This window comes from Mustelus asterias, chromosome 9 (assembly GCF_964213995.1).
Source record: "Mustelus asterias chromosome 9, sMusAst1.hap1.1, whole genome shotgun sequence".
Taxonomy (NCBI): Eukaryota; Metazoa; Chordata; class Chondrichthyes; order Carcharhiniformes; family Triakidae; genus Mustelus; species Mustelus asterias.
In genome coordinates this window covers 96,340,703-96,365,845 of record NC_135809.1, presented here as the reverse complement: position 1 = coordinate 96,365,845, position 25,143 = coordinate 96,340,703, and the positions used below count along the sequence as shown (strand labels likewise).

The 25,143-nt window shown below is 40.2% G+C and overlaps 1 protein-coding gene across 19 annotated transcripts in view; it reads left to right on the top strand.

Moving 5' to 3' along the window:
* LOC144498851 (troponin T, fast skeletal muscle isoforms-like) overlaps positions 1-24,588 on the top strand; it is a 39,817-nt gene extending 15,229 nt beyond the window's left edge. For 4 of the 19 annotated variants that reach the window (XR_013498763.1, XR_013498766.1, XR_013498764.1 and 1 more), the window contains 9 exons: positions 6,472-6,493; positions 8,675-8,720; positions 9,750-9,866; positions 10,486-10,563; positions 11,562-11,675; positions 13,087-13,196; positions 14,533-14,623; positions 17,826-19,142; positions 24,264-24,588. Coding sequence is in view for 15 of the 19 variants with exons in the window: in XM_078220607.1 (XP_078076733.1) it covers positions 6,472-6,493; positions 8,675-8,720; positions 9,750-9,866; positions 10,486-10,563; positions 11,562-11,675; positions 13,087-13,196; positions 14,533-14,623; positions 19,102-19,142; positions 24,264-24,312 (668 nt within the window). In the remaining 4 variants the exon portion in view is untranslated. Of the gene's footprint in view, positions 1-680; positions 2,056-6,471; positions 6,494-8,674; positions 8,721-9,749; positions 9,867-10,485; positions 10,564-11,561; positions 11,676-13,086; positions 13,197-14,532; positions 14,624-17,825; positions 19,143-24,263 lie in introns of those variants that run through there. The other 15 variants (XM_078220610.1, XM_078220608.1, XM_078220621.1 and 12 more) reach the window with 6 other exon arrangements.
* Positions 24,589-25,143: the final 555 nt, after the last annotated feature.

Sequence of the window (25,143 nt, the reverse complement as noted above, 5' to 3'; positions counted from 1 at the left end):
TCTTGTTTTAGTCATTTCTCTTTCTTCTTCCTTTCCTTTTCATTGAACGTAATGTTCTGATCCTTTCTTTTATTTCAGCCCTCTGTTTTACCTTCATTCTCTTTTTCTCTCATTTGCTTTTTTTCTCTTTTAATTATCATTTGCACATTACTGTCTTTCCCTTGTTTTTTTTTACCTCCTCATATTCATTTCCTTATCCTCAATAATTCCACTTCATTATCAATTCCAATTATGTCGTATCCTTAATTTTGCATTAATCATCCCAATCATTCCATATCCTTCATAGTTCCAAATTATTCTGTGTTCATCTGCATCCTCAATGATTATATATCACCCATCATCACCATTTATTAGTGATATATTATAATTTCCTTCATTACTCCTTAGAGAAAACTGTTTCTATTAGATAAAATTTAATCAGCTTTTGATAACATGAGTGATGGAGGCATTGTCAATATGTAATTATAGGGCTATTAATTGTTCTGGGAATAGCTAAACTAAGTTGGTAATCTATGCTGAAAAGGTGACCCTCTTGCATTTAGTTTAATAATTTGTTAGTTCTTCTTGTGGCAGCCCCTGCATCTGCTGCATTGACATCTTTTGCTCTTCAACGCTCAGTATTAACATGTATTTTGCTTCTTTGTATTTGCTGCTCACTGCATGTACCTGACTTCTCCCAGAAGTGCACCATGAAGAAGGTATGTTGCTCTCTGCTGTTTTTTATAAATCATGCATGGGATTCCAAGTTATTTCAAGTCTCTTTTTCAGGGAATGCTTCGGACAAGTTACATTTTCAGACCATCTGGAGGATAATTGTGACCCTCCCTGTCTAGCTAGTGTGTAGCTAATATAGCTGTGCAAATAATTACCACCCTATTACCACTTGATTCTGCTTGCTACCTCTTAACTGAGCCCTTGTAGAGGTTGCCAAGGTGCATGTTTGACTCAGGCGGGTACCACATTTAATTAGATCATTATTTTGGCATTCAAATTCAGATTGCATTTTAATGGCCTATTGCATATCTATTCATCTTGATTATCCAGCTCAATAAAACCTGTTGGGGAAGAAGTGCCTTTAGTTTTGTTTTGGTGTAATTTACATTTTAAACCATCTTTTTTGGATGTTTCATTGAAAGATGTGTCATTTAATCTATAATTCATTTACTTGATCATCTTCAAAACACAATGTATGTCTTGACTGTGAAGGTTCTACATTTATATGTCACCCTCTGTATTTTATGTCATCAACTAATAATTGTGACACAATAGAAGACTTGTGGATAGAGTTTGCTCATGGATAGTCTACAGACACAATTGTGTCCGGCACATATCCTAACTTCATATTTGTGGTCAGGGAATGGATAATTGAGAGCATTAGCAAAGAATTAAAGAAAGAGATATGCTTTGAATCTGTTACTCTGAGTAATTTTATGTGCATCCAGAAACATTTAATTTTATTTACATATAGCTGTAAAGTAATGCATATAAATGAACACATGAGGTTAGAATTAGCCTTGATTATGCCAAAACCATAATCTAAGCAGAGGATTGAATGCATGTTGGCAGTCAGGGTGTAGTTAGCTATGCTCACGTTGCTGATTCTCACCGAGCGCAATCACTGCTCAGTTTAATACAGTTCCAAGTGTGATTCTGGATTCCCAGTAATTGTCCGAATAAGGCCGGGTGATGCACGACAGAGGGTTTTAATTGTTAGCGAGGTGGTCAGATGAGTGTCAAGCAGCCTGCAAAATAGGCCCCATCTGACAGAGTTGGTTCAGTTTAATCCTGAGAAAGAAGTCAGAGCACAAGCACATCTGACTGAAATCAGGCTTTGATAGACATCAAGCCTATTCTGACTTCCAATCAATAGTGCAAGCAAGGCGTTCCATATCCTGAGTGAATCTTTAGCGCAGAATGAGTCAGTGCAAGCCCATAGTCAGTCTACAAATTTCACTAAGTTGAATTACGATCCTGAACAGATTGACTTAATCTTGTTTTGTTCTGTTGTGTTTTTTTCATTGCAATGGACCGTTTATGGAAACGAAGACGAAGACGGTATTTTTGCTTTATCACCAACATAAATTCACCTCACTGAATTCTAACTGTTTTCCCCTCCCCCCCCCCAATTCTCTGGGGTTAATTCTTCTAAACGTGTGGCTTGAGGTGATCCAGTAGCAGTCTATATATAACACATTATATAGCTGTGAGGTTCAGCTAGTACTTTGACTAACAGATTTCAGTTCCGTGTTCACTATATGTACTACGACCTGATTATTTTTGGTTTTATTCACAATGCTGGTTGCTAAAATGTTAATGTTTTGTCTGTTACCCTGTCGATTTCATAATCTTGTCTTCATTTCATAATTCAACTTAATTTCTTTGAGGATTAGTGTGTGTGCTTTTGCTGATAACATTGGGAGCAGAATGTGCCAAATTAGAAGGTGGTGTAAATGTGAGTTGGGTGACATGGCTGGACTGTGAAAGGTATTAACAAGAGGTCGTGACTCAAAGTTGTGCATCAGCTTCTCTGCTGCAGAAAGGTCAGGCTAAAATGGATGCAAAGGTTATAAATTGGGTGAGGATAGTGTGACGGATTTAATCTCCACACTCCCCACCACTGCAAAACAACTTTTTTTTAAAAGACAGGCAAAGGGAATAATTCAAAAATGGAAGTGTTAATTTTCAAACTATTGAAAATCATGCAGGATTTTGTATCACCCCCTTTAACTAGGTTTTTTAAAAAATCATGTTTTGTTACCTGATTTCCTCTAAAGGGAGATGCAACATTTAATGTATCAGAAGTGGGGACAATCTAAGGTTGCAAGCACCATGATTGGCTTTAATGGCACTGTGATCTGTCACTGAGGAGAATGATTGCATTGTGTTTATATATGTAGCGCCACTTTTTCGGAAATAACCCCACACATTCGTGAATCAATTGATCAGGTGGCCTCACTCACTGGCATTCACTCAGTGGCATGCTGATGGGCAGGGGGCTGGAAGGAGGAGCCAATAAACAGGCCAGCGGGTGAGCCACCATCAGCTTGGTGAGTTAAGCTGGTTGCTTAGGTTGGTACCTGCAGGAACACACAAGTAAACACTGTCCTGGACTGAGAATTACTGCTATAAATTGAACATTGAAAGCTGAGCTATTGAAAGCCACTTCTTTGCAAACATTTTGTTTCCTTTGGGGGGCATGGTTGTGTGTAGTTTTCCTCACAGTGAAGTCATGTGTGAGTAAGGTAATTGTTGCATTTCAGTGTGGCTTAGGGCAGTGCCCTGTGTGTTTGTGAACAAACAGGAAACAATATTTGCCATTTCCCCTGAAGGCGGTGTGTTTCAAAGATGAAATAATGCTTTCTATTTATTTTTAATGGTCTACCATACCTCAATGAAAGTCCAGTTCCCATACCCCATTGATAAAACAATAGCAGCAATACATTGCATTTCCTTTACCTCCACCTCTCCAGTCTTTTCTGTACAGAGACATTTATGGCAACCTGCAATATTATATTAATATTCAGATGTTCATTTTGTTGGTTATGTTGTCAAGATGGCGCTGGTCGACATCATCAGTTTAGATGGTCAGCAGTCCTGACTGAAAAAGACAGATGAATGTATATAAATAGGGGTTAAATTAGGCAGTTAAGTCAAAATCGCTGTTTTCATGTCAGTCATTGCTACCATTGTAACTTCCTCAACCTTTTCAAAATCATGGACAGTACAAGTCGTGATGGGCCAGTTCCGCTGTTAATTATAAGGATCATTATGTGTTGTGAGGGAAAGCTGGAAATAGGTCTGACCCTCATTGCTATTTGATTTTCTGGGTGGGGTTTTGAGCCTTAAGTGCCGTCTTAACTTCAACCCCTTGCTTTAATTTCTGATCTTGAAATCAACCTCTCCATTGACTGTCTGATCTTTCTAACCCTCCCCTTGAAGGTACATGATCAATGTCCACCTCACTGGGATTTCTTACCTTCCTAAATAGTGAGCTGCCTAGAAGCAGCGTGATCGGCAAGTGGTGCCTTGCCTACTCAATGCCAGTGAGGCCCCACCATGAAAATGGACCTGGCCTTCTGTCAACGTTACTGAGTTGTAGATACCCCACCCACTGCTCTTGGAGAATCATCAATGCATTTTTATTTGACGCAAAATTGTCTCCACCACCTGAGTGGTGCCTTTTGTTGACCTTGCCTCATTATAATTCCATTGAAAATGATGGAAGCCGTAAATCTCTCTACAATTTATTTTCAATTTGTTGCTTATTTTTGGAAAACATTCATGGATTTGCTGGCCCATCTACAACCTGCTTCCCTTCAGAATGGCCAGGGTAACGGCCAAGTCAATGAGCCTAATACTTTGCTTTCCATATACACTGCCTGAGGCTTGGAAGTAGAAAGGATTTATATCAAGTCGCAAGAACTGGTCAGCTGCAGAGAAAACAGACTGAGGGTGGGGGGATCCTCAGCACAATATACAAAATATTAAATAATTGGACGAAGTAAACACAAAATATGACTTCAAGAAATCAGACTATTCAAAGTATGCCCACTTAAAATGAGGAAAAACATCTAAAATCAATAACTGATCTTTTAAACTTGATGACTGTTGAAAGTTTGGATTCTTCTACGAGGCAGGACTGTGGAGTTAAAGCTCTGGGGGAGAGTTCATGTCAGTTGATTGCTGTGTTATGGGTTAGACTGGAGGAGGGTAGAGATTTAATGGTTCATAGGGTTTTACTCCACCCAATATTGTTAACTGACCAGATTCATTTCCCTGCACTAGCAGCTGGTAAGAGTATTATAGTTAATGTTAATTTAGAAAAGTTAGTTTCTTTGAAAACTTAACGGTTAGTTGATCCTTGAATCACTATTCTCCTGCTGAGAACTTAATAAAATGCACCACCCTTTGAAAAATTGATCAGATTTGTGAAGTGCCTCACTCCCTGTAAATCTTTAATAAAAATCAGTTTCCTTTTCTTTGCTATGTAATTATCAAAGTACCTGGCCGTACCAGACAAGCCAGAAGCACAGACACTCTTTAACTCTTAGAACCTCAGGCATGTTAATTTTGACTTTATTGAAAATGATAGACGGGAGGCAATTTGTAGCAGTTCTTTTTTTTCGATTGCTCCATTTTGTTATTATTATCTTCTTTGATCATTTTCACTTTTTATTGTTCCTTTTTTTCCCCTCCCCTGTTTGCTCTTAAGGTATTGACTTATGTTGAGGTACAGTTCCCCAGGTATTGGATCTCCCACGGTTAGATGGGGGGGGGGGAAAAATGATTGACTAGATTCCTAGTTTCTGACAGCTATTCCAGAAACGTTTGACTGAAATGTCTGTGGTCGAGGATCATGTGTACACAGGAGCAGGCTCAGCTGTGATGTTTTCCATGATTGAATAGCCTGACAGCATTCATAGAGTCATAGAGGTTTACAGCATGGAAACAGGCTCTTCAGCCAACTTGTCCATGCCTCCCTTTTTTTTAAACCCCTAAGCTAATCCTAATTGCCCGTATTTGGCCCATATCCCTCTATATCCATCTTACCCATGTAACTGTCTAAACGCTTTTTGAAAGACAAAATTGTACCCGCCTCTACTGCTACCTCTGGCAGCTTGTTCCAGACACTCACCACCCTCTCTGTGAAAAAATTGCCCCTCTGGATCCTTTTGTATCTCTCCCCTCTCACCTTAAACCTATGCCGTCTAGTTTTAGACTCCCCTACCTTTGGGGAAATATATTGACTATCTAGCTGATCTGTGCCCCTCATTATTTTATAGACCTCTATAAGATCACTCCTCAGCCTTCTACACTCCAGAGAAACAATTCCCAGTCTATCAAGCCTCTCCTTATAACTCAAACCATCAAGTCCCGGTAGCACCCTAGTAAATCTTTTCTGCATTCTTTCTAGTTTAATAATATCCTTTCCATAATAGGGTGACTAGAACTGTACACAGTATTCCAAGTGTGGCCTTACCAATATCTTGTACAACTTCAACAAGACGTCCCAACTCCCGTATGCAATGTTCTGACCGATGAAACCAAGCATGCTGAATGCCTTCTTCACCACTCTGTTCACCTGTGATTCCACTTTCAAGGAGCTATGAACATGTACCCCTAGATCTCTTTGTTCTGTAACTCTCCCCAACGCCCTACCATTAACTGAGTAAGTCCTGCCCTGGTTCAATTCACTGATAAATGATCACATAGGAATAATGCGCACTTGGATGAGGTACTGAACAATGACCACCACCTGTAGAACCGTTCCTAACATGGAGTCAACACCTTCAGGGAAAAATTGGGGAGAAAAAAATAATAATTTAATTTGCAATGCGGCAGATTGTACTTTTTTTTTTCCAGAAAAAAAGCTACAATAATTTGATGTCATTTATGTGGTATTTTGTCTTTAACTTTATATGATATGGCTAATTTCTTTTTTATTTACTTTTTTGTTTTGTTTTACAACAGAGGAGGAAAAGCCAAAGATGAAGTGAGTAGAGATTTGAAGATTTATTTAACACAGGAACACTTATAAAATGTTAATTCACCAAAGGCTTTCATCAGCTCCATTGCTTTGTTTGGCTCTGGGACTCCAGTCATAGCTCGCTGAGGAGCAGAATATTAATTGAGCCTGGGTTTTACCAGTTTTCCCTCTGCTCCTTTTTCTTGCCCAACAGGAGAAAGCAAAGAGAAACTCACCTGCAGGTGGTGTTGTCCTAGCACCCAAATTGCTTTACAAAACTATAGAATGCATTGTTTTGCACTCCTGTCTAATTCTATGGAAAAACTTCTGGCTACAAATGCAACCACTGTGGGACTGGAACGTTAGAAGTTGAATATTCTGTAGTGCAGCATATTGGTAGATGACGGAGAGTGGCCCATGTGTAAGTTGCTGTTCAGATTTGGCAATCCCAGCAAAAGGTTAGTGGAACAATGATACTGTAATGGGCAGGAGGATGGGTAACCAGGGGGTGCAGATTTAAGATGATTGCCTCATCCAGGAGGCAGATGAGTAAACATTTTTATGCGGCCAGTTATGATCCATGTGAGAGGGTGGTGGAAGCGTACTCTTACTCAAAATGAAAAGATTTACAAGGTGATGGAGAAAGAACAGGATAAATTGGGTAGCTCTTTCAAAGGGCCAGTACAGGCACAATGGGGGGAAAGGATGCTGCATCATTCTCTTGTTTTGGTACGACACAACCCAAAAGAAGACAATGTGAGTGAAAAGTTTGCTCCTATAAGCAACCAGTTTCTGCGTTTCCAGTTTCTGTCTATGCATTCTGCTCTTAGAGCTAAGTTCCTGGCCTGACTATGGAATGAATAGAGATAGAGGCGAGATTATTCGCACCATTCTCAAAAGTTGCAGGTTGCAGATAGAACGACGAAATTGTAGCTCTAATTTGACAGCCCACATTGCCATCAAATGCAGCCCATGTCTTTCCAAGTTGTATCTTGTTCCCCGTTTCTTTTTTTCTTGAATTCCCATCTACTTCCCTCCAGCTTTTCCTCTGTGCATCTCCTTTTCTCTCACCTTCATTCTCTTTCTATTTCTCTCCTTTTCTGTCTGTCTCTCCTTCCGTTCTGTCATGTTTTTCTCTTTTGACTCTCTCATCATTTGTGCTATTTTCCTCATTTTCTGTTCCCCTCCCTGACCTTCCTTTCTGTGGGTCTGTGTGTGAGTGTTTCTCTATCCCTAATTTACTTCTCATTCTTCTTCCCATGTGGCTCTCTCCTTCCCTTCCACCTGCCTTATCCTTCTGTACTTATCCCCTTTCGATCTATTTGTCCCACTTCTGTTCTATCTTGATTCTTTCCATCTCCTCCACTTCCATCTCTGTCTTTCTATTGCTTTTTTTCTGCCCACATGTGTTTCTTCCCTTCTTGTCCCTTATTTCTTTGCCATCCATCTTCTGTTTGTTTCACTCTCTCTGTTGCTGTTCTCTCACTTGTGTTCCTTTCTCTGGCCATTTGTAGATCTCTCTTTCTATGTTGTTTGTCCAGGGTAATTCAGGGATCCCATTCTCTCTGCTTTGAACTTTTGTTCGAAGGAATTAACCCTAATTCTATGATGCATGTTTCCATTGAGTGTGAGTCAATGCTTGGAGGGCAAGAGGTGCTAAATTTTCCCTTATCTATTCTTCTATTTTGCTTTATTCACTTTCCCTTTTTGTTACCTTCCCCTGGTCAGCTTGGCATGGGAAGATTGGGAGCAGTCTAGACAACTGACGTGGGTCATGAGAGTTTATTGGGGTTACCACGCCACTATGGGGAGCAGGAAAGAGCTGACCAGGATCATTACAACAGTGCAAGGAGCAACAAGAGCTTTTAAGTAGTGGTGGTGATTGTCAGTTGTGGCAACTGTGGAAAAAGAATGGCCCTGGAAAGGACAGTGTAATGGGTGGATAATCTACAACCACCATATATCCACCAATGTTTAGAGTGAAAATTGCTGCAGTCTTTAACTGAAAAAAAAATTGTGGAGCAGTAGAGATAGTGATTAGGGTATTGAAATTGAAAATGTTTCATTTCCCAGAGTGCACACAGCCTTCATCAGAATGAGCACACAGCCTTCATCAGAATGAAGAAGCAATTCACAGAGAAAGCTCCAAAAACTGTCACAACCTGTTTACAGTTCTAGTTGTCAATAATTCTTGTTCCTTTATTACAGAATGTCTGCTCCCAAAATCCCAGAGGGAGAGAAAGTTGACTTTGATGTGAGTGCAGAGTTATCGAACAGACTATTTATTGTTCAATAAGCCTGTTGTTTTGTTGATGGCTTCATGAACTTTTTTTCTTTAATATATAAGATCAAAGTTAGCAATGATTGTAAAGTCATTAACGACAGTCGTTTCTATTCCAAGTAGGATTCAGTGAGGTAGTTAATCTAGAACTTTTGCCATTTTCCTCTTTTCCCAAAGTATTCTCCTTTTCTCTCCCCATAGAGAGGTACTGAAAATCATACAAGGTTCCATAGGCACTGGCAATTCCCTAGAACTTATTTAAGTGTTAATGCTTTTATGTGTGGGACCAGAAAATTAACATCAGTGCACCATATAATCATATGGAGATCACAGCCGATTCTGGATCTACCATTCAACTGTATCACAAAGTGCACTTCCCAGAAAAGATACGAAGATGGGCGGGGGGGGGGGGGGGGGGGGGGGTGCGGGAGGGGAGGATGAATTTAACCATGACTGTGTGGTTAAGACCATTACTGTGATATATTTGGTATAATTAGCCACTTACTAAGTCCAACTAGAGGAAATTACTGATGGATGTTTCCTTAGATCAGCAGATACTTGTAAATTAATGGCTCATGTACCAAGAAGATGTTATCAGGGTCTGCAAAACTAGCAGGAAATTGTTGCCTTTTTTCTAAAAAATTGGTATGATGGCACATTGATCTGTGAGTTTTGAATTATGTCAGATGCATACTTGGTTCAAGGTGCCCGTATAGTGTTTGATTAGTGTTTATTTAATATAATACAGCTATCAGAGTTGCTGAGTCACAACTTGCACTCAGCATGATTCCTTTTACATCTGCATTATTTAGGATGCTGCCTCCGACTCAAAGCTTACTGTATTTAGCAAAGGAAATTCAGTAGGGTGGAATCATGGTTTACCCTCGCTGGCGCTATGTCCTCCTGATTTGTATGAATCTGTTCACTTGTGCTGTATGAACTAGCCGTGGATGAGATATTTTTTCTGCTGCTCTGATCCTTCTGTGTTTGTGTGGTGTTCAGGACATCCAGAAGAAGCGTCAGAACAAAGATCTGAATGAGCTGCAAGGCCTGATTGACCTTCATTTCGAGAATAGGAAGAAGGAGGAAGAGGAACTGATTGCTCTGAAAGAGAGGATTGTGAGTGTTGCATTAATATTAAAGCAACAAATTGAATCCTGACCAAGGTATCATCCCCATACTGTAATTCCCATCTCAGACTGAATCCATGGTATCCTGCCAGGTCAGCTGTGTCACGGTGCACAGTAGAGTTGTGCTGCTGCTGTGCATTGCAACAGTAACTCTAGCTAGTAACAATGATGGAGCTGTGCTCACTGTAATGAGATATCACTTATTTCTGAACCTATAGGAATTGACCATGGGTGGCATGGTGGCACAATGGTTAGCACTGCTGCCTTACCACACCAGGGACCCGGGTTCAACTCTGCTCTCGGATCACTGTCTGTGCGGAGTCTGCACCTTCTCCCCATGTCTGTGTGGATTTCCTCCGGATACTCCGGTTTCCTCCCACACTCTAAAGATGTGTGGGTTAGGTTGATTGGCCATGCTAAGTTGCCCCTTCGTGTCAGGGGGACTAGCAGGGTAAATACATAGGGTTACGGGAACCGGACTTGGGTGGGATTGTTGTCAGCGCAGGTTCGATGGGCTGAATGGCCTCCTTCTGCACTGTAGGGATTCTATGATTCTAAACAAGGCAAACACACTGCCACCCTTTACATATTTTTTCTGCACTCCACAGGAGAAGCGTAGAGCTGAAAGAGCTGAACAGCAAAGAATTCGCGCTGAAAAGGAGAAGGAGCGTCAGGCCAGGCAGGTGGTAAGTCACTCAACAGTGGTGGGTTTGACTTGTTTAGCTTTTCATCAATCCTACTGAAATAAAATAAAGGAGCAAACTCCTACATATCAAAAAATGTAACAAGGTCAAACCATGGCTGTCAAAACTGGGGTAACGTTAGAGATGAGATTTATCATCAATAAGAAGTGGCGAACTCATTCCCCCACCTCTCACACCATCCCTCTGCTCTGCTGAAGACACATTGTGGACCATTGTTTTAAGAGCATCAGTTGCTACCTGATGCTTTCCTCAAATTAATGTTTTTCATCTGCAAAATCTAAGACATGTCAGAATGCACTTTTAACTGATTCACAGTGGCACAGTGGTTAGCACTGCTGCCTCACAGCGCCAGGGACCCAGGTTCGATTCCTGGTTTGGGTCACTGTCTGTGTGGAGTCTGCATGTTCTCCCCGTGTCTACGTGGGTTTCCTCCGGGTGCTCCGGTTTCCTCCCACAGTCCAAAGATGTGTGGGTTAGGTGGATTGGCCATGCTAAGTTGCCCCTTAGTGTCAGGGGACTAGCTAGGGTAAATGCATAGGGTTATGGGAATAGGGCCTGGGTGGGATTGTGGTCAGTGCAGACTCAATGGGCCGAGTTGCCTCCTTCTGCACTGCAGGGATTCTATGATTCTATGTGAATGACTTTGGAACTTATCTGATGATGAAATGTGAATAAATGCAAGTTTCTTTTTCTCACTTGGGGTGGAATTTTATCATTCTTTGATCTAACTGTCAACTTGGGCGGGAAAAGCGGTGTGTAGCCCCAGCAAGGTGATAACAATGGGAAAGAGAAATCCCGTCGGTGTAGATGCTATCCGGGGACTCCTGTTGGATTCTCTGACCCCCAGCAGCTTTCCCACCCACCGAAAACTGGGGCAGAGAATCCCAGCCTTTGAGTTTGAAGATTTGATATGTCTCCAGTTCTGTGCTAAGCTCGATTTCTTGCCCATCATATTTCATAATCTCTTATTCGTTCAACAGGAGGAAAAAGCCAGAAGGGAGGAGGGTGATGCCAGGAGGAGAGCTGATGATGATGCCAAGAAGAAGAAGGCTCTAAGCAGCATGGGTGCTCAATACAGCAGCTACCTTGCCAAGGTAAAATGCCAGCATATGGTACAGCATGTGAATTCATGATAATATAGGTCCCATATTGCCTCCTATCACATGGGGAGTGTTTAGTTCACAGCCTCGACTTTGGTTACACTGCGCCTGTCCAAAGCTCAGGCAAAGAATGGAGCTGAATATTGGCTCCATTTTTAAATTGAGATAGCCTAAAAGGTGGATGTGTTCATTAATGGGCTCCATTATTGACGATGGCCAGGAGATGTGTCTCTTGGTGCTCCCTACCTTAGCTGAAAAGCATAAACATAACCCATAAACCTAGCATCCCTGGTGCATACTGGAGATAGTTGTGTAGTGGCAATGTCACTGGACTAGTAATCCAGAGGCCCAGACTAATGCTCTGGAAACATGGTAGCTGGTGGAATGTAAATTAAATTAACAAAATCTGGCGGGACAGTGGCACAGTGGTTAGCACTGCTGTCTCACAGCACCAAGGGATCTAGGTTCAATTCCAATCTTGGGTGACAGACTGTGTGGAGTTTGCATATATTTCCCGTGTCTGCGTGGGCTTCCTCTGGTGCTCTGGTTTCCTCCCACAATACAAAGATGTGCAGGTTAGGTTGATTGGCCATGGTAAATTGCATCTCTTTGGTGCCGAGATGTGTAGGTTAGGGGGATTAGTGGGATAAATACGTGGATTTACAGTGCTTGGGCCTGGGTAAGATGTTCTGTTGGAGAGTCAGTGCAGACACAATGGCCAGAACTCTACCACCTTGCCCGTCACGGAATCGGCGCAAGCGAGGGTCCAACAACAGAAATCTCTGTTGACCTCGAGCGGGAATTTCCAGTCTCGCCCGAGCAGGGCAGTAAAATCCCGTCCAGTGAGCCTAATGGCCTCCTTCTGTACTATAGGGATTTTATGATTCTATGATCTCTAACTGGGATCTAGTCATAGTAATAGTAACCATGAAACAGTTGTCGATTTTCATTAAAAACTTATCTGGTCGACTAAGGTCCCTACAGGGAAAGACATCTGCTATCCTTACCTGGTTTGGCCTATATTTGACACCAAACCCTACAATAATGTCCTTAACTCTTAACTACCTTCTAAAATGGTCTAATAAGCCACTCAGTTCAAGGCTAATTAGGGATGGCCAACAAATGCTGGCTTTATCAGTGACACCCACATCCCATGACAGAACAAAATGATTAGGCTCAGCCAACAATTTTCTGACTATTTAAACAAATAGCATGTTGACAGATACTAACAGTATGCACCAGGAATGCTGAAACAGAAAATGCCAGGCAATTCTGGAAAGTAGAAATTGCCTCGAATAAAGTCATTGAAAAATTGGTAGAACTGTAAACTCTCTCGTGCATCCCTAAATTTTAAAATTAAAAGTCAAATTGTTTTTCTTACATTTAAATTTGTTTGTAAAATCAGGCTGACCAGAAGAGAGGCAAGAAGCAGACTGGAAGGGAAAAGAAGAAGAAAATCCTAGCAGAGAGGCGCAAGGCACTCAACATTGACCATCTTAATGAAGACAAGCTTAAGTGAGTACTTACAAATGTGTCACTGTTTAATGTTTGATGAATGCATCCCTCTCTTTAGTACTTGCACTTTAAAGAAGTTAATGACCATATTAAAGGAAAATGTTAAGTTTTGGACAAAGATTTTCACTGAACTCAGCTTTTGCATAACTTAATTGTTTGCATTCCCAAGACCACCATCATAATTAGTTAGTTCTCGATCAGTTGGTATCTTTAAAAATGAAACAAGATTAATATAAATTCAGAAAGGCGATAGTGGATCCTCATTTTATGGACTGTTCAATTGTAAAGATGCACTTTCACAGACTTCATTAGAAACACAAAAGGATTTATTGATAAGAAGAAAAGTACAGCAGCCAAATGACTGCCCTTAGTCCCCTATGTGTCTCCTGCCAAAGAGAGGACTCCACCCCCTGGGGTGATTACCCACTCTGACTTGCAATTGGTCCCCTAAGCCAGGTGACCCTTTTTGGCTGTATCGCACTTAAAGGGCAATCACCACAAAAATCATAGCATTTTACAGCACAGGAAGAAGCCATTTGGTTCCTCACAGATATGCTAGGTCTCTGAAAGAGTTATCCACTTTACCTCAATTCTATACCAAATTTAGAGGCATTAGGAAAGAAAGTATAGAGATATTGGCATGTGTGCCGGGGGACATTTGGGGCCATAGTGCAGGGGTATTCAACCTGAGGTCTTGCATGGACTGCATAAGGAGTAGATTTTATGATTATGGGCGGCATGTTGTTTGCAGTGGTTAGCACTGCTACCTTGCAGTGCCAGGAACCGGGTTCAATTCCTGACTGGGGTCACTGTCTGTGTGGAGTTTGCATGTTCTCCCTTTATCTGTGTGGGTTTCCTCCGGGTGCTCCGGTTTCCTCCCACACTCCAAAGATGTGCTAAACTGCCCGTTAGTGTCGGGGGGATTAGCAGGGTAAATGTGTGGGGTTATGGGAATAGGATCTGGGTGGGATTGTTGTCAGTGTAGGTTCCATGAGCCAAATGGCCTCCTTCTGCACTGTAGGGATTCTATGATTCTCCTTTTCAATTTCAAACTTTCTCATTCAGCCTCCAATTCTGATTTTTTTTGTCTCTGACATTAACAAACTCAGTGCTTATCCCCCAGATTGGCCTTACTTTGAAACATCTTGAACTGGTTTTTCCTCTTTGAAACCACCAGAATTTATGTGATGTAGGGGTAGAAAGTAGAGGACAACTGGGGACCCATCTAACTTCCCTCCATTCTGTCCTTTCTATTACCAAGCCCTGTTTGAAGTTATCAATGTAAAACCAATATCTCTGATTAAAAAAAAATGTTACTGTTTTATTAAACAATCAGGGAAAAAGCCAAGGAACTCCACGAGTGGCTGTGCCAGCTAGAATCTGAAAAATTTGATATGGGTGAGAAACTGAAGAGGCAGAAGTATGAGGTATGTACCCAATTTCCGAGCTGGTTCATTAAAGTTAATCATTTTAAAAAATTACTCATGGAGATGATGAAAGATACAGTTCCTCCTTGTTTCAATGTACATTGTTGATACTAAATACTATAACAGACTTTTTAATAGCTTTTCACAATGAGATAGGCATTGCACTTATGTGTGTTAAAAGCGAAAACATTAAATTGGAATTTAGTTAAACACATCACCTATGTATTTCACTCGGTCCCTCTTGTAGTTTGTTCTCAGACTGTCAGCTCAATTCAATGCTTGAAATATTATACTCTTCAATTTCCGGTGCAATTGGATGAAAAATGCATACTTTAGTCGGAATGAACGTATTTCCACTCAATAATTTGTGATTCAATATTTTTAAATAGCGTTCTCTTAATCTATACCTGTGGTGCTCAGATTCACTTATAGTCCTCGACGGATATGTTGTCTCAATGTCTCTGAGCTACTGCCCAAAGTATTCCCAATGGCACTCCTAGTTCTGAGGAAGGGTCACCGTGCTGAATGGTTAACACTGCTTCTCTCCACAGATGCTGCGAGACCTACTGAGTATTTTCTGTTTTCAGGTCCAACTATATGATTTCAGAGTTGTGAATCTTGATAGTTTGTAACACGGACCCATATAAATGATAATTGATTTACACGACACAGCAGACTCTTTGCTTCATGTATAAAGATTTACTTCATTGATTCTTGATTAGTAACTCCAAGCCACCAAGCCCTTGAAGAAGTTTAGAATTCCCTTGGTTTCCAGTTAGCTGGGAGATCAGGAGTGCAGAGTCAGCACTATAATGTACAGATGAAATAATTTCTCCAGTATACTTAATCAACTTTTGATAATAAATACAATCACTTGCTGTCCATTTCTATTAAACACAAGAAATTAGGATTAATCAGTTAACAATGAATTGGTGTTTAATTTCTGACATACGTTATTGTAGATCCTTAGAGCTGTATACATAGTACTATAATGGCGTAATGTGGAACATTTTCAAGTTTTGAGGAACAATATTAAGTGAATGCTTTTACTTCATGTCTGTTGCGAGTCATGGTAGGTGGAGTTGAGATCATTGTGTATAAATACAGGGCTGCAAAAAGAGACCTTCTGGAATTGTTTCAGTGCTGCCAGCAATTGCATTTTACATGGATACCAGTAATGTTACTGAACTTTTCATCATCATTTCTCCACTTCAGATCCAGCAGTTAGTAAAATTTCAAAAAGCAGTAAGTTAAACCATAAAACATCTTTAATGGACCACAGTAATCCTGTTTTAAAAGGGAATGAAATACAATTGATTAACTACTATATTTTCAAACTTGTTGAAGATGGTCAACCCTCTTGACTAATGGAGCAGTGATCTGCCTAAGAACAGGCACTCTGCCCATTCTCCATGCTTGCGGTCTTCTTCTTTCCTCTTATATAGCTTGTAGCAGACTTCCACTTTCAATTTCAGGTTGTCTAACATCATCATTCTCTCCCACCCTTTTGGTCAACAGCCTTCTAATCTTCCCTCGATTACCTTCTTCAGCAAGTTCCCTTGCCTTAGTATATGGCCTAGCCAACCGTGCTGCCTTTTCTTGTTGACATTCATTAACAATCTTTCTTCCTCCACCATCCTGAGAACTTCTTCATTGTTCTTGTGTTCTCTCCAACTGACCTGCTCCATCCTTCTCCAGATCCACATTTCACAACTTTCCAAACTTTGGATTGCCAGCAATTGCAACGGGGCATGTTCTAATATGTCTAGTAATCAGCATATCACATGTTTAGCCATGTAATTGGCAGCAGAGAATTCTTTGTTGGCCAGAAACACAAGTTAGCATGTTAAAAAAGTGTAAATTGAAGAAAGGCCATTGAGCCCTTCAAGCTTGTTTCTGCAAAGCATATATTATTCACCCTATCATGGACTCTGTGACACCCATGCCCAATGAATGATTTTAAAAAAGGATTTAGTCTCCTGCACTCATGTTCATACAAGTACTTCTTGTTCTGCAAGAGCAAACAAGTGAAATCCCAAATAGTTATCCATTCCCATATTTCTGCTACTCCACCCTGAGCTACTGCCTTTCATAGACTACAGCCTTGTCATCTCTGACACCACAGAAAGACTATGGGGCGAATTTTTCCGTTCCGCCTACCACAGGAGTCGTAGTGGGTGAGGGGCGGACCATGGAAAGGTCCATTGGCCTCGGGTGGGATTTTCCGGTTTCGGGGTGAGCGCAGCCAGGAAATCCAGCCCTACAATGTTCAGTTGAGTACCAGATCATCTTAATCTATACCTTTTTTATTTCCAAAGTCTCTCCAGCCTCTTTATGAAAGACATACTTGTTTTTAAAATTAATTGCTTTTATAAAGCTGGCTAACACTTTTGTTACTCTGGGGAGAAAAGGCCAAGTTATCTCTCATCTGACCTGAGGCTTTCTCTCCTGTTTAGTGCAGTGCTGAACTCTGAAGCACTGATTGAATAGTACTCATGGGACTCTGCCTATACTGTACTGAAGACTGGAGCAGAACAAGCTAATTGAAGAATCCCAACTGCAGTGTCATCTTTCAGAATTCTACATCCCCAATTGCCTTGATACAAATATATACAAGTAGCCTTTATAAATGGACAATCCCTTGGCAACATGCTAGTGAACTGATATGTTATGCTAGATGTTCTTTGTTGTCTTTTGGTGAAAGAAGTAGAAAGATAGAGGTGGTGTTGCGTTAAATAAAACTGGATGGCCGGAACTCTACCACCTCACCCGCCACGGAATCGGCGCAGAGGAGGGTCCGATAATGGAAATCTCTGTTGACCTCAGGCGGGAATTTCCGGCCTCGCCCGAGCGGGGCCGTAAAATCTCGCCCAGTATTTCTCTAGCAATCATAGTCAAATAGGGCGCCAGAACTGCCAAAGACAGATTAAAGGAGATAACAAGCCTTGCCCCAATTTAGCGCAATGTTTCACACATGCTGTGAAAATGAAACCATTATTAAAACATTACTATGTTTCATAATATATACTTAATATAAGCACAGAATTGCAAATGTTTCTGTTCGGGACAATATTTTTACAGAATATTCCACATAATTTTAAACTTGACATTTTCAAAAAGCATAAATTGTACAGGTTACTCCCTGACCTAATCCATGATTTTATTGTTCCACTGAAATGCATATTGCTGTAATTTCTTTTAGGTAACATCACTGCGTAAAAGATTGGAGCTGCTGGCTAAGTTGTAAGTACTAAACAGAGTCATTGTTAGCGCTGCAGCTGTGAGGGTCCTGCCTGAAACATGCATGGGCCGGCTGCATGGTAAGCCAAGGAACCATCAAACATCCAAAGAGGGGGTAGCAGGTAAAAATTCTGATTGAAACCCAGTATTTTACTTTTAACTTCATCTAAATGAAACCGACCACCCAGTGACAAAACCAATGATCCCTTTGCTATCTATTTGACTTTATCACTATTAGACTACTCATTGAGTTCAAAATGCTTCTCTCTCACTTAATTTCAATAGGACTATTTTACTGATCATCTGATCAAACTGTGTTTGGCCAGTCCAGTTCATTATAAGAATACAATTATTGTTGAAAAATAATCCAATGCTAGAACCCTTTTAGATTAAGGTATTAGGTAGCACAAGCCATGGCATTATTTGCCTTACAACAGGAATTCCCTTCATTGTTCTCTAACTCATTTTAATCTTAAATGTACATGAAGGGAATAGATCTGGTCTTTTTCAATTTGGGCAATGTTCATAAATATTGCACAATATTTGTGAAATTCTAACCATTTGCACCAGTAAAGGGACTTTTTAGTTGCTTCAGAAATATTAAAGAGCTATTGTCGGGGACATCTGTTTTGTCATTATTGCGATACAAAAAGCATTTCGCAAAATTTACTTAAAATGCATTCACCCACTATTTAGGTAATAGGTCACAATTAATTATATTTAAAAATTAAAGCATCTTTTCAACAAAAAAAAACATTTTTTTTCCCTCCTCAGCCATTAGTTATGGTGTGCTTAGTATGTGATATTTGACCCCTTTACAAAACAATAGTACAGATGTTTTTCTTTACTCCTGCCTTGTTGGTCCAATATATTTTTAAACATTTAATTGGTCTCCAGTTAAACCTGCTGCCTCCTCAAAAGCTTTCAGGCTAGCTGCAACAGTCCAGTACAGTTCCTGAGCCAGGTCCACAGGCTGTCATAAGTCTGGAGTCCTCTACTTTTCCTAGGGTGCCTTCCTGCAGGATTGAAGCAGGAACAAGAAGAAGACCCAGTAAGTGTCAGTCTTGATGTACGCAATATGCAATTTTCAAAACTTTATCCAACAGGTCACTCTCTGGCTTTCCTTTAGCCCTTCCACAGGAACCAAACATTCAACAGTTAAGTGGTCCAAACCTCCAACCACAGGTAACTGTATCAGTCTTCAGCGAAATGTACTAATGAGCATATGTTATTTGCAGATTACTACAGCCAGAAATCGCATTGATGAACTTCAGAAGCAGTAAGTACATTGCTATCCATTTTCCCAGCAAAAGGAACATAGGCACATGTCCATCTAATTTATCTACTGTGGACAAAGCTAACAGAAATTCAATTCAAACAGGCATGGCACAGAGTTGCAAGTGAAAATAATTTGTGCATTGATATCCAGAATTGTGATCATTCATTAATCACCTAGTGCCTGGTGGAATTCAATTTCTTTTTTATGAAATGCACACCCTAGTGTTTGAACCATTTAAAGAAATGTCAGTCTCCACACAACTGGGCTGCCTACCAGCAAAACCAGTCCTTCTTAATTCTAAGATTTGCTCGGGACTTAAGATAACTTGTAGATCAAACATCTTACTTGCATTAGACCATCCTACAAACAGTAGAGACACTTACCAACCAATTCCTCTTGTCTTTTCAGCCTTGGTGGTAACCTAAACTGTGATTCCTTCTAGCAGTTGTCAACATGCAAAATTGGTTTAGTTTGAGAAAGTCTAGAAAGAAAAGAGATGATGCAATCAAATTTTTGAGGGACCATGTTGCTAATCTGCCAAAAAAGGCCATTTGATCAGGTCTTGTGTCCAATAATAGTGAATGTTAGCAGAGTGCTGGAATTCTACATTTGTATTGGGTATGTGTTTTCTTCAGTGTAGATTATATGATTCCTCTCAAAAGGCTACATTTCCCTTTTGGGGTACGAGGCAATGCAGGCAAGAAAGGTCCAGATGCGATCCCTGGTCTGTCCTGAGTCAACTTGGCACAATTCACAAAGTTGTAGGGTATTACAGTTGTCTCTGATGTTCTCGAGCTGGGGATGAAAGAAGGCCACTGCAGCTCCTGCCTGCTATTTGGTGACAGTAATGGAAATTTAGTGGTCATCTGTTGAGGACAGGATTGAGCACGGCTGTAATGCCCCTCAGAGTCGAATAGTCTGCCAACATCGGCACTTAGAGTCATGTGAGGGATGGTTCGAAGTACTGCAGGACTTTGTATTTATCCGTAACTATGTCTCTACACCTATCATCATCTTCAAGTTCCATTTCATTTTTGCTATTTTATAAACAAAAACTGGACTGGCTTGAAATCCAGTTGTATGGAAACTTCATCTTTAACCAAACTAAATGATTTCCTATTTAGTTTAAATCCCATATTGACTTATGACATGCTGCTATGTTCCTTGCTGTTTAATCCCGCTTCCATTTCACTTAGTACCCTGATTTCCTCTATTGGGTATTCTCTTAACTTGTGTAGAGTACTAATTGGGTACTGAATAATTGAGTACTGTCTAACTTCATGTTGTCTCTATGGGGCCTGACAGACCGTGGCACAGAGCATTGTGAATAGATCCCATACATACACATTCTTTAAACCGTTCTCCAGTGTGATCACAGAGTGAAAGCTGCACATATGCATGTTCAAAGAACACACTTGTTTATAGTTTACTATAACTGGATTGAACTTTTTCTTTAAAGAAAACTGTTTCTGAAAATAGGGAAGGAGAAATCCTACAGCACTTCAAAGACATTTTACATGCTTTTTTGTTGCAAAGAATGAAATATTGGCAGGAATGTTAGGTCAAAGTAAGACCATATAACCCCAAATAGTTGTTGCTTGATGAGCTCTTTCTTGTGTGAATATGGTTCAGTAATTCTGTACTGATTGCATCACAAATTTAACATGGATGTCTCATTTATTCAATACTAGTGCATAGTAGTCTTTAACATCTACCAGTGCAAATATCATCCTTAAAAATGGACTTGAATTAACTAAATATTTTTCTTGAGAATGAAGATTGAATATTAAAATGTGTTCACCTGGAATGATGGCATGACTACAATGCCCTCTTGGATGACAGTTGTCAGCCACTTGAATATGGCAAATCGGTCAAGTCTCCATGATGAAATAGTTGTCCTGGAATGCCTACCAGCCAAAAATTGTTAAGTGTAACAAAGTTTAGGTTATTGGTGTATCAAAAAAAGCTGCAGACTGGACCAGGTTAGAATTAAGTCCTCTTTATGGGCCCTGTCGTTAATAATACTGTGTGGTATCATACTTTGAGCACTCACCTATTTTAAGTTATCCACAATGCTTTGTGCCAGGATTCTTTCATTTGTGCGACTATTCTACTGTTTGTTCAACTACACGGCGCCCTGTCTGTGTTCATGTTGTATGATTGATGCATCATGGATAATAACCTGCACCCAAAGATTTGGTTAAAGAATCTTCTTAACAGTTGGCACAAAGTGGGGATATTGAGGAATCTTCTACAAACATGACCTGAATGACAGACTCTCTGGTATTTATTGTTGTTTACACATCAATAAATTCCAGTGTTTAAATAAACCGCCCTTGATTCCCAACAGGGATCGAACATTGGGAAATGGGCTGGACTGGATGATACATAAAGAAATCTTTTCTTTATGAGTTATATAAGTTAAATTAAGAAAACAATCTTGCTTTTGTTCATTTTAAAGTTATACTTGAAGTATTTCCACAGGGATATTTCAATTGGTGCTATACAAAATTCCTAATAGGATTATCAGAATCGCAACTAAATTGAAAGATCAACACTTATTGGGAAGATTTCTGTGATGAATCAGAACCAAGTCTTAAAGTAAGGTCCTCCTTAGTAGCACTTATTCTTACATTTCATTCCATTACGGTTTTTTTATAATACTCGGGAGATGGGCTGTAGGCCAAACTCACCTGGTACTCAATGTAAGTAATTTGTTAATCTACATTAAAGACTGCCAAAGCTGCAGAATGGTACGTAAAGCATGTCTTTCTTCTCCAATTACATATCCATGCTGGCATGCTAACTTTTAGGTTTCAAATGCAAAGAATAGCATGCAAAATTTGAAAATAAGGCTTAGAAAGAATATTGAAGCCTAGGGTTATTCAGGTAAGTGAAATAAAAAGGATGCACGACATGCATTTTACTGTGGTCAAGTTCGACCATTCTTCAATCTGTTGAATTTCCTTTTATTATTAATGCTCTGCCTTTCAAATACTGCTAACACTGTGACTGTACCAGGACAAGCGGCAGGCTGGTAGGTAGCAGCTTCCCTAATCTCTGTCATCTTGCTTTCTTTCAAGATGTACAAGAAAGATTCCTGGAGTGACATAGGCTTGAATGTATTTAGAAACATGGGAATAGAAGTCGGCCACTCACACCCCTTGAGCCTGTGCTCCGTTCCAGTACAGATCACACCTGATCTATAACTTAACTCCGTCTGTGCCTTGATTCTGCAACCCACAATACCTTTCTCTGACAAATATTGATCAATTGCAGTTTTGACATTTTCAATTGGCCTAGCATTTTAAGGGGAAAAATTCCAAATTTGTACAACCCCTTGTGTCTACCCCAGAATGGTCTAGCTCTGTTTTTTAAGGATATGTCCTTTGTTTAGCACTATCTGACAAAAGGCAAGTTTATCCATTCTATCAACTCCCTTAATCATCTTAAACACTTTAATTAGATTACCCTTTAATCTTCCCCACTCAGGAGAATACAAATGTGCCTTTGCAATCTGACCTCACAATGAAGCCCTTTTAGCATCTGTCACCTCTGACTTTCCTTTATCCCCTCCCCCTTGCCCCTCCACCATCCCTACCCCACCATTTCTACTTCCCCAGAGCAATTTTTCCAAAGCCACTGGTCACAAATCAGAATTTGCTTTGGTAATTATGTACATTAAACCAAATCCTGTCACCCCAGTGGCACAGCTCAATGGTACAACAGGGTGAATCTTTACCTGGATGAATTAGTCATGTTAAATACTGCCACCTGGACCAACTGCAAGATAAGCCAGGATGGTGAGCAAACAAATACATGAAGAAAATTAGCATAAAAGAGAAGCAAATGAGTCAGGCAATGTCATGCCAGCTTATTGCCTGGTAGTTAGGGTGCTAATATTACAACCATGTATATCTGTAAGACATACACAAGTTTCACTACCCATTAGGGTATTTTTAAAAATAAAAAAATTATCATTTATTTGACCTTCAGCTTATGGGTAAGTACAAAAATGGCAGTGTCATGGCCAAAAGAAATCACTGCTCATTTATTCCTGATTGATTTAAATTTAAACATTCCCACACTACTGGGGTTAACTCTGACGTTGGGGAAGGGGAGGATGTATATGAATGGTCAAGTAATTAAGAGTATCTATAACTTTGGGAACAGCGTAAAATGGATGAACGCAATTTAATTGCTCTGGACACATCTCTCCCAATTTTAATTTCTATTAACATCAGTGGAAATTAAAATTGCGAAAGATGTACAAAGAGCGGCTGATCTGATATTGACCATTTAAACACAGCCACCCCTTCCCCTGCAACATCACAATTAACCCCAGTGGTGTGGGAATGCTTAAATTTAAATCATTTGCCATCGATGGACCAAAAGCTTGGTAGTTACTGTAAAGATTTCTGTGATAAGAAACGATTGGTTGGTCATCAGTAAATGTCCCGGAGCTGCAGGACAGATGTTTTCACTCTCTAGTGAGGACAATTTTCATCAGCCCTTTTCTAGGCCATTAGAAGGATCAATTGGTAACGGAAATTGGTTGCTCCAGTGTCGCCAAAATAAAAAGCCTAACAAGAAGTGTCCCATTTTTAGTACAGCATATCTAATAAAGTATTTTAACAGCATAGCTAATAAAGCATTTAAAAATGAAGGCAACTTGTAAGTTAAAATTATAAAATATTCCCTATCCACAAACACTGCTGTGTCCAGTCGCAGAAGGCCTCATGCTCCTTCTCCAGTGCATGTGAGAACAAAGCTGGGGAAGACAGCCAGAGAGACCACCCTCACAGGTCGCCTCCAACAAGGATGCTGCTTATTAGTAGATTGCTGAAGCAGTTTGGAACAGGCACAGCAAAGATCCTCCAACCTATTCCCTTTCATCTTCCAACTAGTCCCAGCCACAAAATACATAAATAACAATGGGGTTCCTTATTTATCTGGGCTTTGCAGATAAACAGGACAGTGGCTGAGGAGGGCGGAGCACACGACAACTGAGAGGCTGTTAATAAAACAGCCTGTTTAGTTTGTCACACAAGAGAGGGTCAATGTTAGACATTAAGAAATGGAGGGTGACAACTCTTTCTCTTTTTTGCTTGTGATCTGCAGCAGCAAGAAGGGTGCTGGCAAGGGCAAGGTTGGTGGCCGCTGGAAGTAAGCGGTTGAAGCAGGAGCCTCCACTGCAGCATGACCTGACTGCATTGCCTCGAGCTTGGATTCTTACAAGGCATATCTCAAGTGGCAAACAATCTATAGCACTATTAGGTCCAAGGCTTGGAAACAATCTACTGAGCTATCTTACTCTGCGTTGCACATTGGATTCACGACAATTACCCTCTTCATTTACCGTGTTAATATAGCGCCTATCCTCCTCTATTACAAACAACTGTCTTAACATTCTTGTTTTTGTAAATAAAGCATGGCATCTAATTTATTTTCTTTCCGATTTGAATATTTGTTCATATCTCAAGCTCCATGAGGTAACTAAAAAAGAGAATCCTGACCACAGTTATTTGAAAGATTGAACAGGTTCAGACCTTTTAATCTAAAAAGGAGAAGGTTTAGAGGAGGTGATGGAAGTCTTTAAAATGATGACTGGCTTTTGGACAGGGTAGATGTAGAAAGAATGTTTTCACTTTTGGAAAATCCATAAATACAGGATAGTTACTACTAAATCCAGCAAGGAAATAGAAATGTCTTCACTCTGAGTGTAGTTAGAATGCGGAACTTACTATCAGAGGAAGCAGTGGAGGCAAATAGTTTAGACCCTTTCAAAAGAAACTAGCTAAGTACATGAGTGGAAAGGGAATAAAAGTATTTGCTGAAAGGTTGAGAGGAGGTAGATGGAATGGGAGATTTGTGAGATGCGTAAGAACTGACTAGTTGGGCCAAATTGGCTATTTTTATTTGCTGTATTTTCTTATGTATGTGTCTATATATGTATCTACAGTGTATTAAAAATGGTATATCAAATATACAGATACAAATG